At 41.3% G+C, this 19,970-nt stretch overlaps 1 protein-coding gene across 1 annotated transcript; it reads right to left on the bottom strand.

The window, feature by feature from the left end:
- Positions 1 to 2,347: 2,347 nt before the first annotated feature.
- Positions 2,348 to 7,961, bottom strand: NANOG (Nanog homeobox). The gene is made up of 4 exons (XM_003410804.3): positions 7,021 to 7,961; positions 4,070 to 4,338; positions 2,897 to 2,986; positions 2,348 to 2,761 (listed from the first exon to the last, which is right to left on the bottom strand). The coding sequence occupies exons 1-4, from the start codon at positions 7,163 to 7,165 to the stop codon at positions 2,348 to 2,350; spliced, it is 918 nt and encodes a 305-aa protein (XP_003410852.1). The 5' UTR covers positions 7,166 to 7,961.
- Positions 7,962 to 19,970: the final 12,009 nt, after the last annotated feature.

Below are 19,970 nucleotides of genomic sequence, written 5' to 3'. Positions count from 1 at the left end.
AGAGAGAAAAACAAGTGGAACTTATGTAAAGCATAAGATGTGTTAACTTGAGATGTTAGTAACCTGTAAGACATATTAGACTTAGGTAAGTGGAGCACATGTGTACAGAACATAGGGATAGGAGCAAGGGGTACCTAATTGTCTTATTAATTCTAACACTAAATATCGTTACAAGAGGCACTCAACATCCCCAACTCTTAAATTGGCCATCCATTGGTGACACCCATCCCAGTCCCACAAGTACCTTGCCCAAGTAAAGCAAATAAATTCCATAGCTACTCATCAAGCTAAGAGGAACTAGAGTCATGGCCAGTTCTTGCCCCTAGGTGTCTCTGATAGAGCTAACCTGTGACCTGACCGTCTGCAGACACATTCCTTTTGCAGAGCCTAGCCGTGGTTCAATCTCAAATTCTTGTCCTCAGTCCCCATCCACAGTTCCTGTAAATAAGCCATCAGTGTAGAAGGATGGTGCATCAGAGACAGGACTCATGAACCATGCTAAGCTTTCTACTCTACTTGCACTGAATCTTAAGTGCATTCGCCTACCACATCTTGTGCCCCTTGTTTTTCACCTCTTATAATTTATTATGGTTCGAGCATCTTTGATTTGTGAGCTTTTGTTTCTTGGAAGATCACCTGGAAGCATACTTGGAGGTAGTGATACCATTGCATTATAGTAATTTTCCAGGACTTTCTTTTTGGACTAGTATAACCCGGAATGGCTTAAGCTGGGAGACTCACCACCAGCTGCTGCTGCTTTTCTATCAGGTTTCACTTCTACCTCACACCAAGGAAGCTATTCAAATGCCTACATTTTGGTATCCTTAGTCGAACTAACTTCCTGTGCCAGAAGCTTTTGTCTGCCCCAATTAACTTCTTTCTTTAACAAATTCCCTTTAACTTCAGGCTTGAGGCAAAAGCTGACATGGCCCCAGGAGGCATGCAATATTTACCAACATCCTCCCCCACATTTCCCTGCCTGTCTGGCAGTTGTTGGCCTTTATCTTTTTCCCTGCAGTAGCCAGGTTTTTCTGAATAGTAGGATTATTCAGAGTAGAATTAACCTTGTCCTTACCCCAAGAACTAGGTGCTTGAAATTTCCTTCTGTAAAGATTTACAGACTTGGACACCCTATAGGGCAGTTCTACTGTCCTATAGGGTCGCTAATGAGTGAACTCAATGGCAGTAGCTATTTTGTTGGGTCTTTTCACCTTATTCGCCTTCTATTGTGTATATTCTTGGTGATCCTGTGACCAAAAAAAGGGTTAAGCTGACAAGCCTTAAGTTGAGTTTACATCTAGGAAAGGACTTAAATTTTGCATTTCGGAAAAGCCTTTTTGAAGCTTCCTCTTAACAGTGACTTACAGATAGTGAATTTTGCTCTAATATTTACTGGTTTTAGTCTAATAAAAAGTGATCATTTACCATTTTAGGGATTAACTGTGTTTTTCAAGTTTCTAGAACATCAAGACCCTGTAGGACAGAGTAGAACTGCCCCATAGGTTTTCCTAGGCTGTAATCTTTTACAGGAGCAGATCCCAGATCCAGAAGCAGATCTCCAGGTCCCAAGGAGCTGCTGGTGGGTTCAAACCAAACTTTTCCATTAGCAGGTGAGCGCTTAACCGTTGCACCACCAGCTATGGTACTTCACAGCTATGAGATCTAAATTTCGGGAAAGATATTTATGATACATTCTCAAGTAGAAAAAGCAAACTGCAGAACAATATGTCCTACATCAAACAAAGTATTTAAGACCTGTGTGTTTAATGAAATTTTTACTGTTTGAACCTCTGGGTAAAATTAGGGCAGAAGACAGTTAACAGTAAAATGGTATTTTATTTATCTGTACTAATATTTATAAATCAACCAGCCATACTGGTACTATTACCATAATGCAGCAAAATACAAAACATCTTTCAACACATATTCAAATAATGAACAAGTTAGAGGTTATAATAAAACAGAGCAGAAGGGTGGAGGAAATCAATGAAGCTCCTTATGGCTTAACCCTTCACCTTAAGCCTTCCAATTCTATAAAATACAAATAATCCTTTACCACATCTTTGTGCTTTTAGTTTCTATTCTTGAGGCCAGATTCTAAAGATATCTAAGGTATTATGATATCCAGTTATCTATAGCCAAAGACGTATTTTATCATGTTGTCCAGAGCAACAAAGGTGCCTGTTAATGAAATCTGTTTGCTTAAATGTCCATCATAACCCTGCTCCCCCAATCTATACAACAGGCACAAAGAAAACCAGGATATCATGGCAGAGATATATAGCTCTAAAACAAGAAGTCCTACAGGAGAGGAAGCAATGCAGCCACTGCCCAGATTAACATTGAATTATATACCCATTGTCACCACATCTTCAGGCTGTATGTTCATGGAATAATTTAGGAATAAATCTATGGTTTGTGAGGTCTCCAGATCACTGACAGAATTTTGCTGAAACTGGACCTGGGGCAGCAGGAATTCCTCTCCACAGTTTTGGAACTGATTGTTCCAGACCTGGTTGTTCCAGGATGATTGGCTGTTCCAGGATGATTGGCTGTTCCAGGAGTGGTTGCTCCAAGCCTGGCTGTTCCAGGAGTGGTTGCTCCAAGCCTGGCTGTTCCAGGAGTGGTTGCTCCAAGACTGACTGTTCCAGGTCTGGTTGCTCCAAGTCTGGTTGCTCCACATCGAAAGGTTTCCAGAAGGAAGGCATCCCTGGTGAGAGGAAGAGTAGAGGTCCAGGAACTCTATAGGTACCGAGACCTTCTGAAAGAGAATGGTGGTAACTGAAAGGGTACAAAGAATATCAGAATTGTCTGTGGTCGAGGTTGTATGTTTCAGGGATGGACAAAACTAAAAGGCCATTGGAAGAAAACAGCACACAAATAAGTTTCTTGTTACCTGAGTCACACTATTGCTAGTCTTTGACCAGTTGGTGTTTTTCTGCCACCTCTTACATTTCATTCTCTGGTTCTGGAACCAGGTCTTAACCTGTAGGAAAAAGGCAAGGGTGAAACTTCAGACACTAGAAATGTAGGCATGCTTGAGAAAGAGATGCCGTTCACTAGTTTCCCTGGCAGTTAAAAAAAACAAAAACAAAAACAAAACTACCTAAAGTTCAGGAACAGAATTTGAATTTCTAGATCCCTTTTAAAAATCCTGAGCCAATGTTCTGAGAATAAATATCCAAACCCCTCTGAGCCAATGTTCTGAGAATAAATATCCAAACCCCTCAAGACAGTTGGCCGCTTTTTGTTTAATAAATCAAAGCACACTACATCTCTCTCTACCAATTAGTTCACATTAAAATTTCTGATCTCCCTTTTTTATAGGGCTTACCCAAGCATTAGTTACAGCCCCCCCCCCAAGCTTATTTATATTTAATGATAATGGTAGCATTTCAATTCAGGAATTATAAAATATAACACTAGGACAATGACTATAAAATATCAAGTTACATTCCAAAACACATCAAACTAAAATTCCCAGATGGCTTACTGACTATGAGTTAAGAAAATGAGATCATAGAAGGGCCAGAAAACAAATATCTTGGAATAGGGAAGGATTTTATAAGTATGGCACCAAAAGACAAACTAAAATATTTTACTGAAGAAAAGCCTTCAATACATCATTATAAATGATACACAATTGATATAGAGATGAGCTTTTAAATCCATTTTAAAAAGTGAACATTGGCTAGAAAATAAAGAGTAAAGAGGATTAAAGCAATTGAGAGGGGGAAAAAAAATGGCCAATAACACAGATGAAAAATTATCAACCTCAGTAATCAAATGCTTGCATGTCTGGAAGTTAAGAGTAGTCCTTCTGTGATTAAGGAAAAATGGGAAACATTTTCACAATCTTGGTTTGTGCAACAAGGGAAGGTGGTTAAATAATGATGACATATTCACACAACAGAATATGTAATGGAAGGAGTGCTGGTCAAGAAACCAAAATATTCAATTTTCATTCAATTATCTGGGGGGGGAGGAGGGGAGGTTCATCCACAAAAATGTTATTGGATCCTGATCTGCTCATCAGTTTTATCTTATTGCAAGAACAAAGCAAGCTTACCTGTTTGTAGGTAAGGTTCAGGGCTTCGGAAAGCTCTTGCATCTGCTGGAGGCTGAGGTATTTCTGTTTCTGAAACCTGTCTTTGAGTATGCACAGCTGCATCTGGGAGAACACGGTTCTGACCTTCTGCTTCTTGCCCTGACCCTTACCTTCCTTCTTCACCGTGCTCTTCCCCACTAAAGCAGAAGTGGACGGTTTTATTTGGGGACTGGTGGAAGAATCAGGGCTATCCTGAATAAGCCCATCCGTGGAGGAAGGAAGAGGAGAGGCTGTTGGGAGAAAATAAAATGACAAACTTTTACCTAAAACCTTGCAAATATCAAAATATTCTATTTACAAACATTGTTTTCAATTCACTTTCATAAATCCTCACAAGCCCCAAAGCTAGTTAGGCATTAAGTAACATCTTAATTCTTAACTGACAATTATTGAGCACTTTGCTAACCTCATGTACACCTAACAATCCAAGAAATGCTATTGATGACTGATTTTAACATGTAATGGAACAAGCTCAGAGAGGCTTTTAACAATGTGACCACCACCATACATTGCTGGGGAGCAGAGTGGAACTCAAACCTCAGGCAACTTACTCTGGCAACCACCTTTAACTGCGCACTGCTGTCAGAAAGAATGGTGATCACCCAACTAATGCCTACCTTAGCTCTCCATAAAGAACTTGTTTGTAACCTTACTCAGCACTAACTATGTAATTTTTTAACTAACTACATGATCAGATTCTGGGTACCCTACAAAATCAACAATGTACTGCCCAGGTTATTTCTAAATACCAGGACTAGCAGATGTGAACTGATAGGCTTCCATCTCAATCCAGACGTTGCCTTTACAAGCTGTGACCTCATCTCCAAAATAATTCCACCCTCACAGGGTTTCTTCATGGATTAAAACGAGGTAATAGATAAAAAATGCTTAGCACAGGACCTGACATTAATCGATTTAGTAACTAAAAATTAGGTTTACTTCTGTTATTACCTAGACTTAGTACCCACTTAAATATTTGCACTGAGGTGTTCCTAGGTTCACAGTGAAATTCTATCCTGTAGTCTTGGAAGAAATAGACCTTAAACAGCAAAAATTCACCATCTTGTGTTTCTTGCCAGTAGGCCTAAGAAAGTCTTCCACTAATGACTAGAAGTGGAGCAGACCATGTTCTAAAAATTAGGTATACAAACATTAAGGAGCCCTAGTGGTTCAACAGGAAACTACTCTGTCCCATAGGGTCACTATGAGTAGGAATCGACTTGATGGCACTGGGTTTAGTGGTTCAGTGGAAACCCTGGTGGCATGGTGATTTTAAGTGCTGAGGCTGCTAACCAAAAGGTCAGCAGTTCGAGTCCACCAGGAGCTCCTTGGAGACTCTGTGGGGCAGTTCTACTCAGTCCTGTAGGGTTGATATGAGTCGGAATTGACTCGGCGGCACCGGGCTTTTTTTTTTTTAAGTAATACAGTGGTTAAGTGCTCAGCTGCTAACCAAAAAAAAAAGACCTGCCAGTCTGCGACAGTAAAGATTACAGCCTAGTAAACTCTGTGGTACAGTACTACTCTGTCCTGAGTCGGAATCGACCTGATGGTACCTAACAAAGTACAAACCTTGTACTTGCTTGCTAAGAAGGATCGGCCCACTGTTTGTTCCCAAGCTTGTCCTCTTACAACCCAGCACCCTATTCAATGTTTGAAATTATAAAAACAAGGACATTATCACAAAGTTTAGAAAAACGGGATCATATTCAAGCCTAACACTCGAATATAGCAGTTATTTTGCTCAATTATTCCTCCTCCTTAACTTATTTTTACAGTTTTAACAAATGCAATTTTGTAACCTAGTTTATGTCGTGTTAAAAAATGGCATTCCTGGATGAAAGGAGCTTACTTTTTTATTTCAAAACTCCATTTCCAATAAAGTGGTAGCAGATTCACAGTATCCCAAGCATTCCTCGGTTACCATTCAGAAGCGTTAGTAATACGGATTTTGAAGCCAAACTAGTTCGAATCCCAACTCTAGCCACTTTGATGATCAGCAGATTGAACTTCCTGGAATTATCTTTACCATAAAATGAGGTGAACACTTCTGTGAGTTTTATGAGAATTGGGCATGGTACCTAGCACATATACTTAAACTCAGAGCTGCCCAATATTATCCACACACACCCAGAAGCTGGGAGAAAAGCCAACTCTTACAGTCCTTATTTCAGTTACAGTAAAATACCTCAAGGTGAGATTTATGGAATTAGCCATGCCATTGCTGGCACTCCGTGAATAAAAGTAAATAAAATAAAAACGTGATGCTCACTGCCAATCCGTGTTCTGTCTTCTAGCCAATTAACAGTAACACTTACTGACAACTGTGTGCCCAGTACTATAGTGTTAAGATTTATTTATGCACCCGCTCATTTAATTGTTACAGTAACACATCTGTATTCCCACACTACCTAAGCTTGCAGGTTTCTCAATAACTAGCAAGGGCACTGTTTAACTACTGAGAGTTCTCATCTCTCAGCCCTAATTCACACCTGGGACAGGACATAGTTAAAATGGCACGAGCCACCAAGTTACAATCCAAAGAGGGTGTCAAGAGGCTTAATAGATAACGATATCTTACTTGTATTCCAAACTCAAACCCACAGCCGTCAAGCCCATTCCGGCTCATAGCGACCCCATAGGACAGAGTAGAACTGCCCCATACAGTTTTCAAGGCTATTAATCTTTACGGAAGCAAACTGCCACATCTTTCTCCTCAGGAGCGGCTGTTGGGTTTGAACTGCTGACCTTTGGGTTAGCAATCAAGTGCTTTAACCACTGTACCACCAGGGCTCCTTCTCCTTAAATTAATGGGCTAGAATTGCTCAAGAGGGATATAGATGACCCTCAATTCCCTTTCCTTCTTTCTCTTTCCGTTAAGGAAGTTAGACCTCCAAGGATTAAATTTTTCTTACCAGTCTCTGAGTAGAGTGCCTCAGCAGATGACATTTGCAAGGATGTGTAATTTTCTTCAGCCTCCAAAATCGCAGATATTGGTGAAGTGTCCCTAGAATCACATGCTTCAGGCAGGCTTTGGGGAGAAGCTAGATCCACACTCATGTTGTTGGGTAGAAGAATAACAACAAAAAAGACTTAGACTGTGATAAAGGCCAAGTCAGACTTAAAGGTTTTTCAGTGGAAAATATGAAGATCTCCAGATAGGAGAGTATTAAAAGGCTGGGTTGAAGGGAATAGCCCCAAGGGCCAACAGGAGAGCAGCCCAATCCAACAAAAATGAAAGGTTTGGAGTCTCTGGATTTATAAATGAAGGCTCAGTATATAACGAAGGCCTTAGGCCGGCCCCTTCTGGCTGCCCTCATTCCACCACACACCCTGGTGAATTCCCAGTTAATCCTGTCTGCCAGTCTCATCAAGTCCATTGTAATGCAAAAGTTCCTGAAAGTAGAGCTGCAGGGTAACCCAGACTGGGTGGAGAAGGAACTAGAAACCTGGGGCCAAATAACCGACATACAAAATAACCAAAAATCAAACCCCTTGCCCTCAAGTCAATTCCGACTCCCAGCGATTCTATAGGACAGAGTAGAACTGCCCCATACGGTTTCCAAGGCTGCAAATCTTTAACCAAAGCAGACTGTCACATCTTTCTCCCTTGGAAGTGGCTGGTGGGCTCAAACCGCCGACCTTTTGGTTCGCAGCCGAGCACTTTAACCACTGCACCACCAGGGCTCCTTGTCAGACAAAATAAACCCGGCAATTAAGTACTTCCAAGTTCACCATGTTTCCACCTGTTAAATCAAAGATGCACCTCCAATATCCGAGGCTACCTCTGGTAATGGGTAATTAACTTTGGTTTTGAGATCCTTCTGAAAACCAAAACCAAATCAACTGCTTTTGAGTTGATTCCAACTCGTACCAACCCAACAGAACAGAGGATAACTGCCCCATACGATTTCCAAGGAACCCTGCTGGCACAGTGGTTAAGAGCTCAACAGGTTAATTTTTACGGAAGCAAACTGCCACATCTTTCTCCCATAGAGCAGGTGGTGGGTTCAAACCACCGACCTTTTGTTAGCAACCCAGTACTTTAACACTGTGTGACGCTATCGGGCAGAGTAAAACTTCCTCATAGGGTTTCCAAGGAGCAGCTGGTGAATTGGAACTGCTGACCTTTCCGTTAGCAGCCGAGCTCTTAACCATTATGCCACCAGGGCTTTCAAAACCTGCCTACTTTGGCAGAAGCTTCAACTAGCTCCATTTTCCTCTTTGATTCACCCTAAGGTCACAAGAAAACACGGGCAGCATTGCAGTACGTCGCTAAGGCATCAGTTGATGTTCAAAACGGTACTTGTTTTCCACTCCTATTTTGCTCTTTTAGCTTTCAGAAAGACTAAAGCTTTCTATCAGGATTGCTGTTGTTAGGTGCTGTCGAGTGGATTTCAACTCGTAGTGACCCAAGGTGACAGTAGTCTTGTTTATAACAAAAGTCAGAGGGAAGAGTTTGTAACCTGCAACATAAGACATTTTGGTCTTTTGTTAGTAATTATGTTTCTGCCATCACTATGGAGTCGATTCCAACACATAGCGACCCTGTAAGACAGAATAGAAGTGCCCCATAGGGTTTTGAAGGAGCAGCTGGTAGATTCGAACCACCAACCTTTTGGTTAGCGCCAAGCTTTTAACCACTGTGCCTCCAGGGATTTTTATACACAAGATCCAGGATAGAATCTTGGTACAGGCACTTATTAGAAAAAAAAATATATATATTCATTTGTAACTAAGGGTGACACTAACTACCTCAGTGTATCCTTGCAAGAATTAAAGAAAATAAAGTGCTAAATATACATAATAGTTGACACATCAGTGACCTATACACAGTGGCTGCTAATAGAAATCCTTTCAGGATCCTGTGCCTATGACCACCAAGTTGGAAACGATCTTTTTGTTGTGATTTTTAGTTTAATCCACTGAGCAACATGATAGAATGAAAGCATCCCCTTCTTACTCCAGGAGATATTGGGTGTTGTTGTTAGGGGCCATCAAGGCGTTTTCGACTCATAGTGACCACATGTGATAGTGTAGAACTGCCCTCAGGGTTCCCTAGGCTGTAATCTTCAGGGAAGAAGATCACCAGGTCTTTTCTCCCGAGGAGCTGCTGGTTGGATTAGAACTACCAACCTTTTGATTAGCAGCCAGCCTAGAGCTTAACCATTTGTGCCACCAGGGCTCCTTTTTATTGCCCACTAAGCCAACCCAATTGAAGAAGGGAGCTAAAAAAAATCCTCTAGGCAAATAATATTCCTGTAAACGGAATTGCCAAAGTATTTGAAACAGTCATTTTTTGGCCTCTTGTCTTTCCTAGTCCGTCATCTTTTGGCTTTTTTTCTCTGGCTTTTTCCTTAATTACCTTTTCCTTCTCAGGCTTGGCCTTTCACCATGTCTTTCAACCCTACCCCACACTCAGGTCTTCTCCCTCCTCAATTTTTTTGGTATGTCTTCCAAGGAATGAAGTTTTTAGAGTTGCGTTCCAACACTAACATAGTAATGGGCAACACTAAGTCTACAGCCTTCAGTCTTCCTCTTCATTCCCAAATGCAACATTTGAGGAAGCTAAGATTTCGTTGCCATTCACAATCTCAATTATATAGTTTTCTAAGACACATCCTAAAACTAATCTTCCCATTCACTCTGTGACTTGGGTCTCCACGGAGAGCTGCTGGTTTTGCTTCCACCTGAACTGATTTTTGTTCACAAAACAAAGATGCGACTTTGAGACAGTAGGAGGAATATTGTCAAGTTCAAAGCTGGGGGACAATATTCTGCATAACCTTTTCTTTGTCTTCTCAAACTATCATTCTGGAGGAGGAAAGAGGAGGAACAGGGGCATCAGGGAAAGGGTGAATGAAACTCCATTCAACGTGCTTTAAGCAGATAGTCTCAGTCACATTAGAAGTAGGATGTTGATTTCTTTAAAAAAGGAAAAATCTGACTCCCTGCCTCTCAACCAGCACAGGGTGGAGAATGGAGCAGTCAGGGCAGTCAAACACCTGAGTTTGCCTGCTGCTCTCTTATTTTTTTCTCTAAACTGCTGGTACAAGGAAGCTTTGTTCTTTCCTACCAGGGGGTCTTTGCGTGAAAGCCTGGAGGGATTCTCCCCATCCCCCCACCCCATCCCATCGAATCTAGGGTGAGAGTCACCGGTGTGAAAGACCAAAGGAAGGGAAGGGGGCTGGTAGCTGGAAGGCAGACTTACTACATTCTTCCCCATGGAAAGCCATTTGAATAAGGCTGAGAATGCTTTGGAAGCTGTAGGAGACTTTGGATTTTGGGGGATGGGTTGTTCAGGTGGAGGAGGGGCGGGCTGGGTTGTAATGTGCTGGAGTCCGGAACTGCAAATACAATACTGATTCGGTGAAATCCTGATTTTAGATTTAATTCTCCTAAAAGGATTGCCTGGGAAGGAAAAAAAAAAAAAAAAAACAGCTGAATATTAGAGATGAAAACTATTTTACAAATAAGATTGATTATTTATAGATAAGAAATTACACACTAGGCCACACAATCTCTTAATGCAGGCTTCCTATCTCAAAATTTAGTGCTTTTCCCATCAGATTTTTTTTCTTTTTTTTGTCAAGGTAGAAAGGAAGTGACAATCATCAAGAGTACTACTGTAGAATTCACCTCCCAGTTTTCAGAGATGGTGTATACATCCAAATGAAGTGGAATTATTCCGTCTATTATTGACTTGCCATTGATTTCACTCCTTACTCCATTGTTCACTTGGATTGACTTGCATATATCCAAGCCGATAGTTATTCACTTATTTTCTTTTTGCTTGATTCTTATATAAGTTTCTGCGTCTGTTTCTCTCTTCATTGTTTCACTGTACCTAATAAACATGTACGTAAGTAGCTCCTGATCGAGTTATCAGGATACGTATATATATGTGTGTGCATGTATTTTTATATATATATATATTTTCTTAACTGATTTAACAAACATTGGTCAACAACTTTTTGTTTATTGCTTATTCAGCTAGTAGTTAATGAGTGCCTATTATATGCCTGAGATAATTAGACTCTATTCCTGCTTTTAGGAGCTAACAGTAATACACAATATATAAAGACAATTGCAATATCATGCGGTAGGTATTAAAAACAAAAACAATAAAAAGGAGGTGTGTACTGGATGCTAAGGGACTACAAGCCATGGGAGGTGGGATGGGGGAGGGGGAGTCAGGGAAGAATTCCTGGAGGATCTTAAACTGAAAAAAAAAAACTGAACTGAGATGGAAAAATGTGATGAGAATACAAAAAAAAAAAATCAAACTCGTTTGCCATCAACTTGATTCTGACTCATAGCAACCCCATAAGACAGAGTAGAACTGTCCCATAGGGTTTCCAAGGAGCGGTTGATTGATTCAAACTGCCAACCTTTTGGTTGGCAGCCGAGCTCTTAACCGCTGCACCACCAGGGCTCCATGTATGTATATATAAAAAAAAAAATGTGTGTATAGGGGAAGGGAATTCCAGAAAAAGAAAAACCACTTGTGGATTCCGATTCATGGTGACTCCATGTATGTCAGTATAGAACCCTGCTCCATAGGGTTTTCAATGACTGGTATTCAGAAGTAGATTGCCAAGCCTTTCTTCTGAGGTGCTTCTGGGTGGATTTGAACCTCACACCTTTCAGGTTAGCAGTTGAGTGCATTAACTGTACCATTCAGGGAAGAGCCCTGGCAGTGCAGTGGTTAAATGCTGGGCTGCTAACTAAAAGGTCTGTGATTCAAACCCACCAGCCACTCCGCAGGAGAAAACAGAAAACCAAACCCATTGCCATTGAGTCGATTCCAACTCATAACGACCCTATAGGACAGAGTAGAACTGCCCCATGGAGTTTCCAAGGAGCACCTGGCAGATTTGAACTGCTGACCTTTTAGTTAGCAGCCATAGCTCTTAACCACTAAGCCACCAGTGTTTCGTTGCAGGAGAAAGATGTGGCACTTTGCTTCCATAAAGATTACAGCCTTGGAAACCCTATGGGGCAGTTCTAGTCTGTCCTACAGGGTCACTATGAGTAAAAATTGACTCAATAGGAGTGGAGGCCACCCAGAGACTCCCAAGAAAAAGAACAATTAGGCCAAAGGCAGCGCCAAGGCATAAAAGAACATGATGGATTCCAATACTGTCATTTAACGTGGCTCAAAGGCCTAGTGCCCGTGAGGGAATCATAGACGATAACGTCAACAACTTAATTAGCATCTAAACAAGTACTGAAAAATTACAGTAGAGTTTTGATTAATGTGATTTTAATAAATGCAGATGGAGATATCAAATAGGTCATTGGAAATTAGGACCCAGAGACCGGAGAGGTGAAGAAGTGACCATGGATAGTAAAAAGACTATATGCTCTGCATTTAAATCTTCTCTTATTAGTGTACTCCCTCCTTGTGTTCCTCCTATCATTCTGGTGATTCTTCCTTAGTCTCCTTTGCTGGTTCTTTCTCAACCCCCATATATATGAGAGACTGATTACACACATGGACAAGAATCAGACCATAGGTAAAAATAGAACTCTCTTTCCACAATCTGCAGCAAACAGACCGGGAGGCCAAACCACAACCTCTGCAGCAATTGGCCCAACCACCAGGACTTGATCAATAACTAAATTTTGTCCCCGCTTCCAATGTCGGTCCAACCAGAGAAAGCCAAACATACTTCCCTAAACAATCACATAGGATAAATCACATAGGATGCCTGATTCTATTTAGCCCACCTCCTGTTTCTCCATACCAACAAAGACCAATCAGGGCATACTTGAAACTTCTCTTTTTTTCCACTATAAAGCTTTAACAAATTATGGATAACATTGTGAGGAATGGGAATTCCATAACACTTAGTTGTGCTCATGAGGATCCTTCACATAGATCAAGAGGCAGTTGTTCGGACAGAGCAAGGGGCTACTGACTGGTTTAAAGTCAGGAGAGGTATGCATCAGGGTTGTATTCTTTCACCATACCTATTCAATCTGTATGCTGAACAAATAATAAGAAGCTGGACTATATGAAGAAGAACGGGACATCAGAATTGGAGGAAGACTCTTTAACAACCTGCGTCATGCAGATGACACAACCTTGCTTGCTGAAAGTGAAGAGGACTTGAAGCACTTACCGATGAAGATCAAAGACCACAGCCTTCAGTATGGATTACACCTCAGCATAAAGAAAACAAAAATCCTCACAACTGGACCAGTGAGCAACTTCAGGATAAACGGAGAAAAGACTGAAGTTGTCAAGAATTTCATTTTACTTGGATCCACAATCAATAGCCATGGAAGCAGCAGTCAGGAAGTCAAAAGACGCATTGCATTGGGTAAATCTGCTGCAAAGGACCTCTTTAAAGTTTTGAAGAGCAAAGATGTCACCCTGAAGACTAAGGTGCGCCTGACCCAAACCATGGTATTTTCAATCACATCACATGCATGTGAAAGCTGGACAATGAATAAGGAAGACCGAAGAAGAATTGGCCCCTTTGAATTGTGGTGTTGGCGAAGAATATTGAATATACCATGGACTGCGGAAAGAACGAAGAAATCTGTCTTAGAAGAAGTATAACCAGAATGGTCCTTAGAAGCAAGGATGGCGAGACTGCATCTTACATACTTTGGACTCATTGTCAGGAGGGATCAGTCCCTGGAGAAGGACATCATGCTTGGCAGAGTACAGGGTCAGCGGAAAAGAGGAAGACCCTCAATGAGGTGGATTGACACAGTGGCTGCAACAATGAACTCAAGCATAACAACGATTGTAAGGACGGCTAAGGACCGGGCAGTGTTTTGTTCTGTTGTGCATAGGGTCAGTACGAGTCGGAACCGACTTGACGGCACCTGACAACAACAACAAAGCTTTTACACTCCCTTGCCTACCTTTGGAAACCCTGGTAGCATAGTGATTAAGTGCTACAGCTGTTAAACAAAAAGTTGGTAGTCCAAATCCACCAGGCACACCTTGGAAACCCTTTGGGGCAGTTCTACTCTGACCTATACGGTCAGACTATGAGTCAGAATCGACTCAATGGCAATGGAGTGAGCCTGCCTTCGGGAATCCCTGAGTGGTGCAGTTAACACACTTGGCTGCTAACTGAAAGGTTGGAGGTTCAAGTCCATTCAGAGGCACCTTGGAAGAAAGGCCTGGCAATCTACTTCTAAAAAATCAGCCATTAAAAACTCTATGGAGCACATTTCTACTCTTGACACACATGGAGTTACCATGAATCAGAATCAACTCAAAGACAAGTGTTTTTTTGGCTGCCTTTGAGGCTCTACCAAATATAAGTGATGGTGACTGACTTCCTTGTTATAGCAGTCCCTGAATAAGTAGCCTCTGTTCTCATTTGGGATATCTTCATTTATTTCTACATATCTAAATGTTAGAATGTTCCAAGGTTTAATTTTCAAACCTCTTTTCTATCTACACTTACTACCTTCGTGAACTCATCCTGTGTTCTGACTTTAAATACCACTTGTATACTTTTGACTCTCAAATGCATATCTTTACCCAGGCCTGTTTACCAAACTAAAGTTTCCTATATTCAACTGCCTACCTAACATCTCCATTTGGATGTCTAATAGCCATCTCAAAATTAATATTTTCAAACGAAACTCCCAATGTTTCTTCCTAGACAAGCTTCTCCCAAACAAAGAAACCAAACCCTTTGGTGACAAGTTGATTCCAACTCATCGTTCACCCTATGGGACAGAGAAGAACTGCCCCATAGGATTTCCAAGGAGTGGCTGGTAGATTCAAACTGCTGACCTGTTGGTTAGCAGCCAAACTCTTAACCGCTGTCCATCTCAGTGGAAGACAATTCTATCTTTCCTGTTGCTCAGGCCAAAATCATAGAACCATCTTTGTTGACTATTCCTTCAAAATACATATAGAATCCAATGGCTTATTTTACTCTTTTTCCCTCCATGTCTGTTATGGATTGAATTGTGTCCCCCTCCCCGCCCCCAGAATATCTGTCGACTTCGCTACATCATAATTCCCTTGTATGATTGTCTACCATTTTATCTTCTGATGTGATTTCCCAATATGTTGTAAATCCTATCACTATGATGTAATAAGATGGATTAGTGGCAGTTATTTTTTTTATACTGATGATGTCTGAAAGATTAGATAGTGTCTTAAGCCAATCTCTTTTGAGATATAAAAGAGAGAAGCAAGCAGAGAGACATGGAGACCTCATACCACCAAGAAGGCACTGAGGTTCTTGCCCTGAGATGCTCCCAGACCGAGGCAAGACTGATGACAAGAACCTTCCTTCCAGACAGAGAGAGAAAGCCTTGCCCTGGAGCCGGTGCCCTGAATTTGGACTTACAGCCCGCTGGACTGTGAGAGAATAAACCCTTTGTTAAAGCCATCCACTGTGGTATTTCTGTTATAGCAGCAGTAGATAACTAAGACAACATGCTTCCTTTTTTCCACTGAGTGAGTTTTTGTTCATCATGACTATCAGGGTTTGGGGAATCATCAGAGTAGCAAGAAATAGTTATTATTATTTTTTTTAAAGAACATTTTTTTCATTGCCTGTTTTGTAAGAGAGCTGGGGATTTAAAATTAGCTGTGTGCCATGGTAGAAGGGTTGGCTCACATTTGGTACATGTGCCACCCAAGCTGCATGGGAACTCTTCCAAATACTTCAAAGCTGCGACTCTGACCAAACCAACATCTGTGGCCTGAATTATTCCAAACCCTTCTAAGCAGTCTCCCTGTTTGCACCCTAATTTTCCTATAATCTAGTCTCAACGCACTGGCCAGAATGATTTTTTTTTTTCCTGAGAGTAGTCAGATCTAGCCGTTCCTTTGTTCAAAATCCTCCTTTGGCTTTTTTCCATTCAAAAAGGTCCCCCTCTGGCTTTGTAATTTTCCTCTCTGACTTGCTTCCTTATATTCTCCCCACCCCCATGACCTCCTTGTGATATTGAAACTAGACAGGGAAGCTCCAGGATGGGCCTTTTGTCCTTAATTTTATCTCTCTGGGCCACTCTTCCTTAGAAATCTAACCAGCTAAATCTCTTAATATCACCTTTTCAATGTCTTTCTCTCCCTATGCTCCACTTTATTATTCTTCTTAGCACATATTAGCACCTATACAGTATACATTCTATCCATCCATCCGTCTATCCGTCCGTCCATCCATCCATCCATCTACCTATCTACCCTTTATCTCCCCACTCTCACTAAAATATAAACTCCATGAGGACAATTGTTTTAATTTTTGCCTTTTCTGTTTAGTATGGTGTCCCCAGTCCTAGAAGAGTGGTCCACAGGCCAGCAATGTCAGCATCACCTAGGAGCTTGTTAGAGATAGAAATTGACGGGTTTTACCACAGAATAATTTAATAGGAACCTGGTGGTGGGGTTCAGGAACCCGTGTTCTAACAAAGTTCTCCAGGTAATTCTTATGCACTCTAAAATTTGAGAACTATTGTTCTAAAACAATATCTGACAAATAGCAGATGCTATTAGGGAACCTAAAACTAACACAGAGTCCCACAGTATAGTTGTTTTTAAGGTTTTTTTTTTTTTTTTTGTCACACTGAATTGCACAGTCATATTTAAATGTAAGGAAGTACTCTTATTTGCTTACAAAGCCCTAGTTCTCATTTAAGCCCATTCCTTCATCAACAAATAATTGCTGAGCATCTATACCATCAGGGCTCCAAACTGATAAGTCAGTGAGCCTGGAGCTCTTCTAGAAGAGTTGACTATAATTTGCAGCACTCCTTCAGGCTTCCCTGGGAGATAGATTACTCTCGAATCCCCTGTATTGTAGGGATGATCCACACTACAATCAAAACTGCTAATTTAAACAGATGCTTCACCAAAGAAGACCTTCAGGCAGCTAATAAACAAATGAAGAGGGATTCCTGATCATTAGCCATCCCAAGGCAAAACCAAACCTGTTGCAGTCAAGTTGATTCTGACTCTTAGAGACCCTATAGAACAGAACAGAACTGCCCCACAGGGTTTGCAAGGGATGACTGGTGGATTCGAACTGGTAACCTTTTGGTTAGCATCCAAACACTTAACCACTGAGCCACCAGGGCCTCATTACCCATTTCGCCCCCACTCAAATCAAAACTACAATGAGATGCTGTCTTATATCCCCCCCTCCCATAATGGCACTGATCAAAAAAACAGAAAACAACAAATGCCGGTGAGGCTGTGGGGAGATTGGAACTCTTATACACTGCTGATGAGACTGTAAAATGGTACAACCACTATGGAAATCAATATGGCACTTCCTTAAGAAGCTAGATATACTATAAGATCCAGCAATTCCACTCCTAGGAATATATCCTAGAGAAACAAGAGCCGTCACACAAATAGACATACACACATCCACATTCATTGTAGCATTATTCACAATAGCAATGGGATGGAAACAACCTAAGTGTCCATCAGTGATGAATGAATAAACAAATTATGGTACATACATACGATGGAATACTACGCAACAGTAAAGAACAATGATGAATCCATGAAACATCTCACATCACGGATGAAACTGGAAGACATTATGCTGAGTAAAGAAGTCAATCACAGAAGACAAATATTGTATGAGACCACCATTATAAGTCAATAGTAGTTTTATACACAGAAAGAAACATTCTTTTATTGATTGATCGTGCTTTAGGTGAAAGTTTCCAAATCAAGTCAGTGTCTCATACAAAAAGTTATACACACCTTGCTATGTACTCCTAGCTGCTATTCCCCTAATGAGACGGCACACTCCTCCTCTCCACCCTGTACTCCCTGTGTTTGTGTTCATTCAGCCAGGTCCTTTCCCCCTATTCCTTCTCATCTTGCCACCAGACAGGAGTTGCCCACATAGTCTCATGTGTCTACTTGAGCCAAGAAACTCGCTCCTCACCAGTATCATTGTCTATCTTATAGTCCAGTCCAATCCCTGCCTGGAGAAAAGAAACATTCTTTGATGGTTACCCGGAATGGGACGGAGAAAAAGGGAGAATCACTAAATACATAGTGAACCAAACCAAACATATTCTTGACTGGCCTATAAAATAAGCAATAATACCTGCGAGGAGTGTGCTTCTTAGAACAATCAGCTGTACAAGACCAAAAGGGCAACATTTGCCCAAAAGCAAAGACGAGAAGGTAGGGAGGGGCAGGAAAACTTGGTGAATGGAAACAGGCAACCCAGTGTGGAAATGGGAAGAGTGTTGACGCATTGTTGGGATTGCAACCAGTGTCACAGAACAATTTGTGTATGAATTATTGAATGGAAAACTAATTTTCTGTGTAAAGTTTCACCTAAAGCACAATAAAATGTGTGTTTTTTTTTTTTAAAAAAAAACCCTAATTTAGAGATTACAAAAGGAGTTACACAGCGTTTCCTCCACTTATTTTGCCTGATGCAGCTAAAGCGCATGAGCAGAGTTTTTTCCCTAAAACCAAAAAAACCAAACCAGTTGCTGTTGAGTTGATTCTAACTCCTCGTCACCCCTTGTGTTGCAGAGTAGAACTGTGCTCCATAGAGTTTTCAAGAGTTTTTGGAAACAGATCGCCAGGTCTTTCTTCTGAGGCACCTCTGAGTGAGTGTGAACCACCAACCTCTGGATTAGTAGTGTTTAACTGTTTGCACCGCCCATTTTTCCCTAAAAGAGTTTTTTATTATAAAAAAATGTGAAACTTCATAAACTCTCACATACGTATATCTACCACCACATATATCTACTTATGGCCAATTTTGTTTCATTTATGACCTTAACATGATGACAAGTTTTGAAGTCCCAACATATGGAAACCCTTGATTCCTTTTTCCATCATCCTGCCCTTCATTCAATCAATAACTGTGTCTTGATAATTTTACTTCCTCACACTTCTCCAGTTTGCCCCTTGGATGTCCAACACCATTCCTCTTAACCCTTGTTCAGGCAACACCTCTTGTCCAGGGGTTCATGCTCTTTCCCTGCCTTCAGTAGACCTTCCGCAGACAGAACCACTGTACACCAGAGTGATCTACTCCAAATTCAACCATATTATCCCTTTTCTCTAAGTTAGCTCAGACTTCACAGCATGGTGCACAAGACCCTCCCTTGTCTGCTTCCTCCCTTCCTCTTAAGCCAACTTCAACCTCTGGCAAATTTCTTTATCAAGCTATCCTGCTGCTGTGAATGCTTTTCACCCAGCTCTTTGCTTGGTTAGTGTTTAGTTACCTGTCAACACACAGCTCAGGTGACCTTCTAGGGTGCCTCTCTTCTGTGCTGCCTTAACACCCAGTGCCCAACCTCTCCCACAGCAGTTACAGCTTTCATTTAGGTTTTTTTTTTTTTTGTGTTTGAATTCTCAGCTAGATTAATAACTCCTTTTGGTCCTGCTATGTCCCTGTGGGAGACCCTGGTGGTGTAGTGGTTAAGTGCTACAGCTGCTAACCAAAAGGCTGGCAGTTCAAATCCACCAGGCGCTCCTTGGAAACTCTATGGGGCAGTTCTACTCTGTCCCTTAGGGTTGCTATGAGTCGGAATCAACTCAGCAGCAACGGGTTTGGTTTTGGTTTTTGGATGTCCCTGTGAGTCAGAATTGACTCTGAGGGCAGTGTGTTTTTATGTCCCTTTAACCTAGTGCAGTAATCCTACTCAAAGTATAGTCCCATTACCAGCAACATTAGCATTACCTCGCAATTTGCTAGAAATGCAAATTCTTGGGCTGGGCACCACCCTCCAAATCTACTGAATCAGAATCTTTGGTGGGGGGGTAGGCCTACTAATCTGTTTTTCAAGAATCTGTAATTCCTATGCACCCTAAAGTTTGAGAAGCACTGCTCTGATACAATGCTTGGGCAGTAGGGGAAAAAAGCTTATTATATATTCATTAATTAAT

Source organism: Loxodonta africana, chromosome 4 (assembly GCF_030014295.1).
Source record: "Loxodonta africana isolate mLoxAfr1 chromosome 4, mLoxAfr1.hap2, whole genome shotgun sequence".
In the NCBI taxonomy this organism is placed as follows: domain Eukaryota; kingdom Metazoa; phylum Chordata; class Mammalia; order Proboscidea; family Elephantidae; genus Loxodonta; species Loxodonta africana.
Note: the sequence above shows the minus strand (reverse complement) of the source record. Positions and strands in the feature narration are given on the sequence as shown.

Coding starts and splice junctions, on each gene's coding strand:
- NANOG (XM_003410804.3), bottom strand. CDS start 7,165: ATGAGTGTGGATCTAGCTTCTCCCCAAAGCCTGCCTGAAGCATGTGAT. Junction 2,987..4,069: donor TGAACCTTACCTACAAACAG/GTAAGCTTGCTT, acceptor TTTTTCCTACAG/GTTAAGACCTGGTTCCAGAA. Junction 2,762..2,896: donor CTAGCAATAGTGTGACTCAG/GTAACAAGAAAC, acceptor ATTCTCTTTCAG/AAGGTCTCGGTACCTATAGA.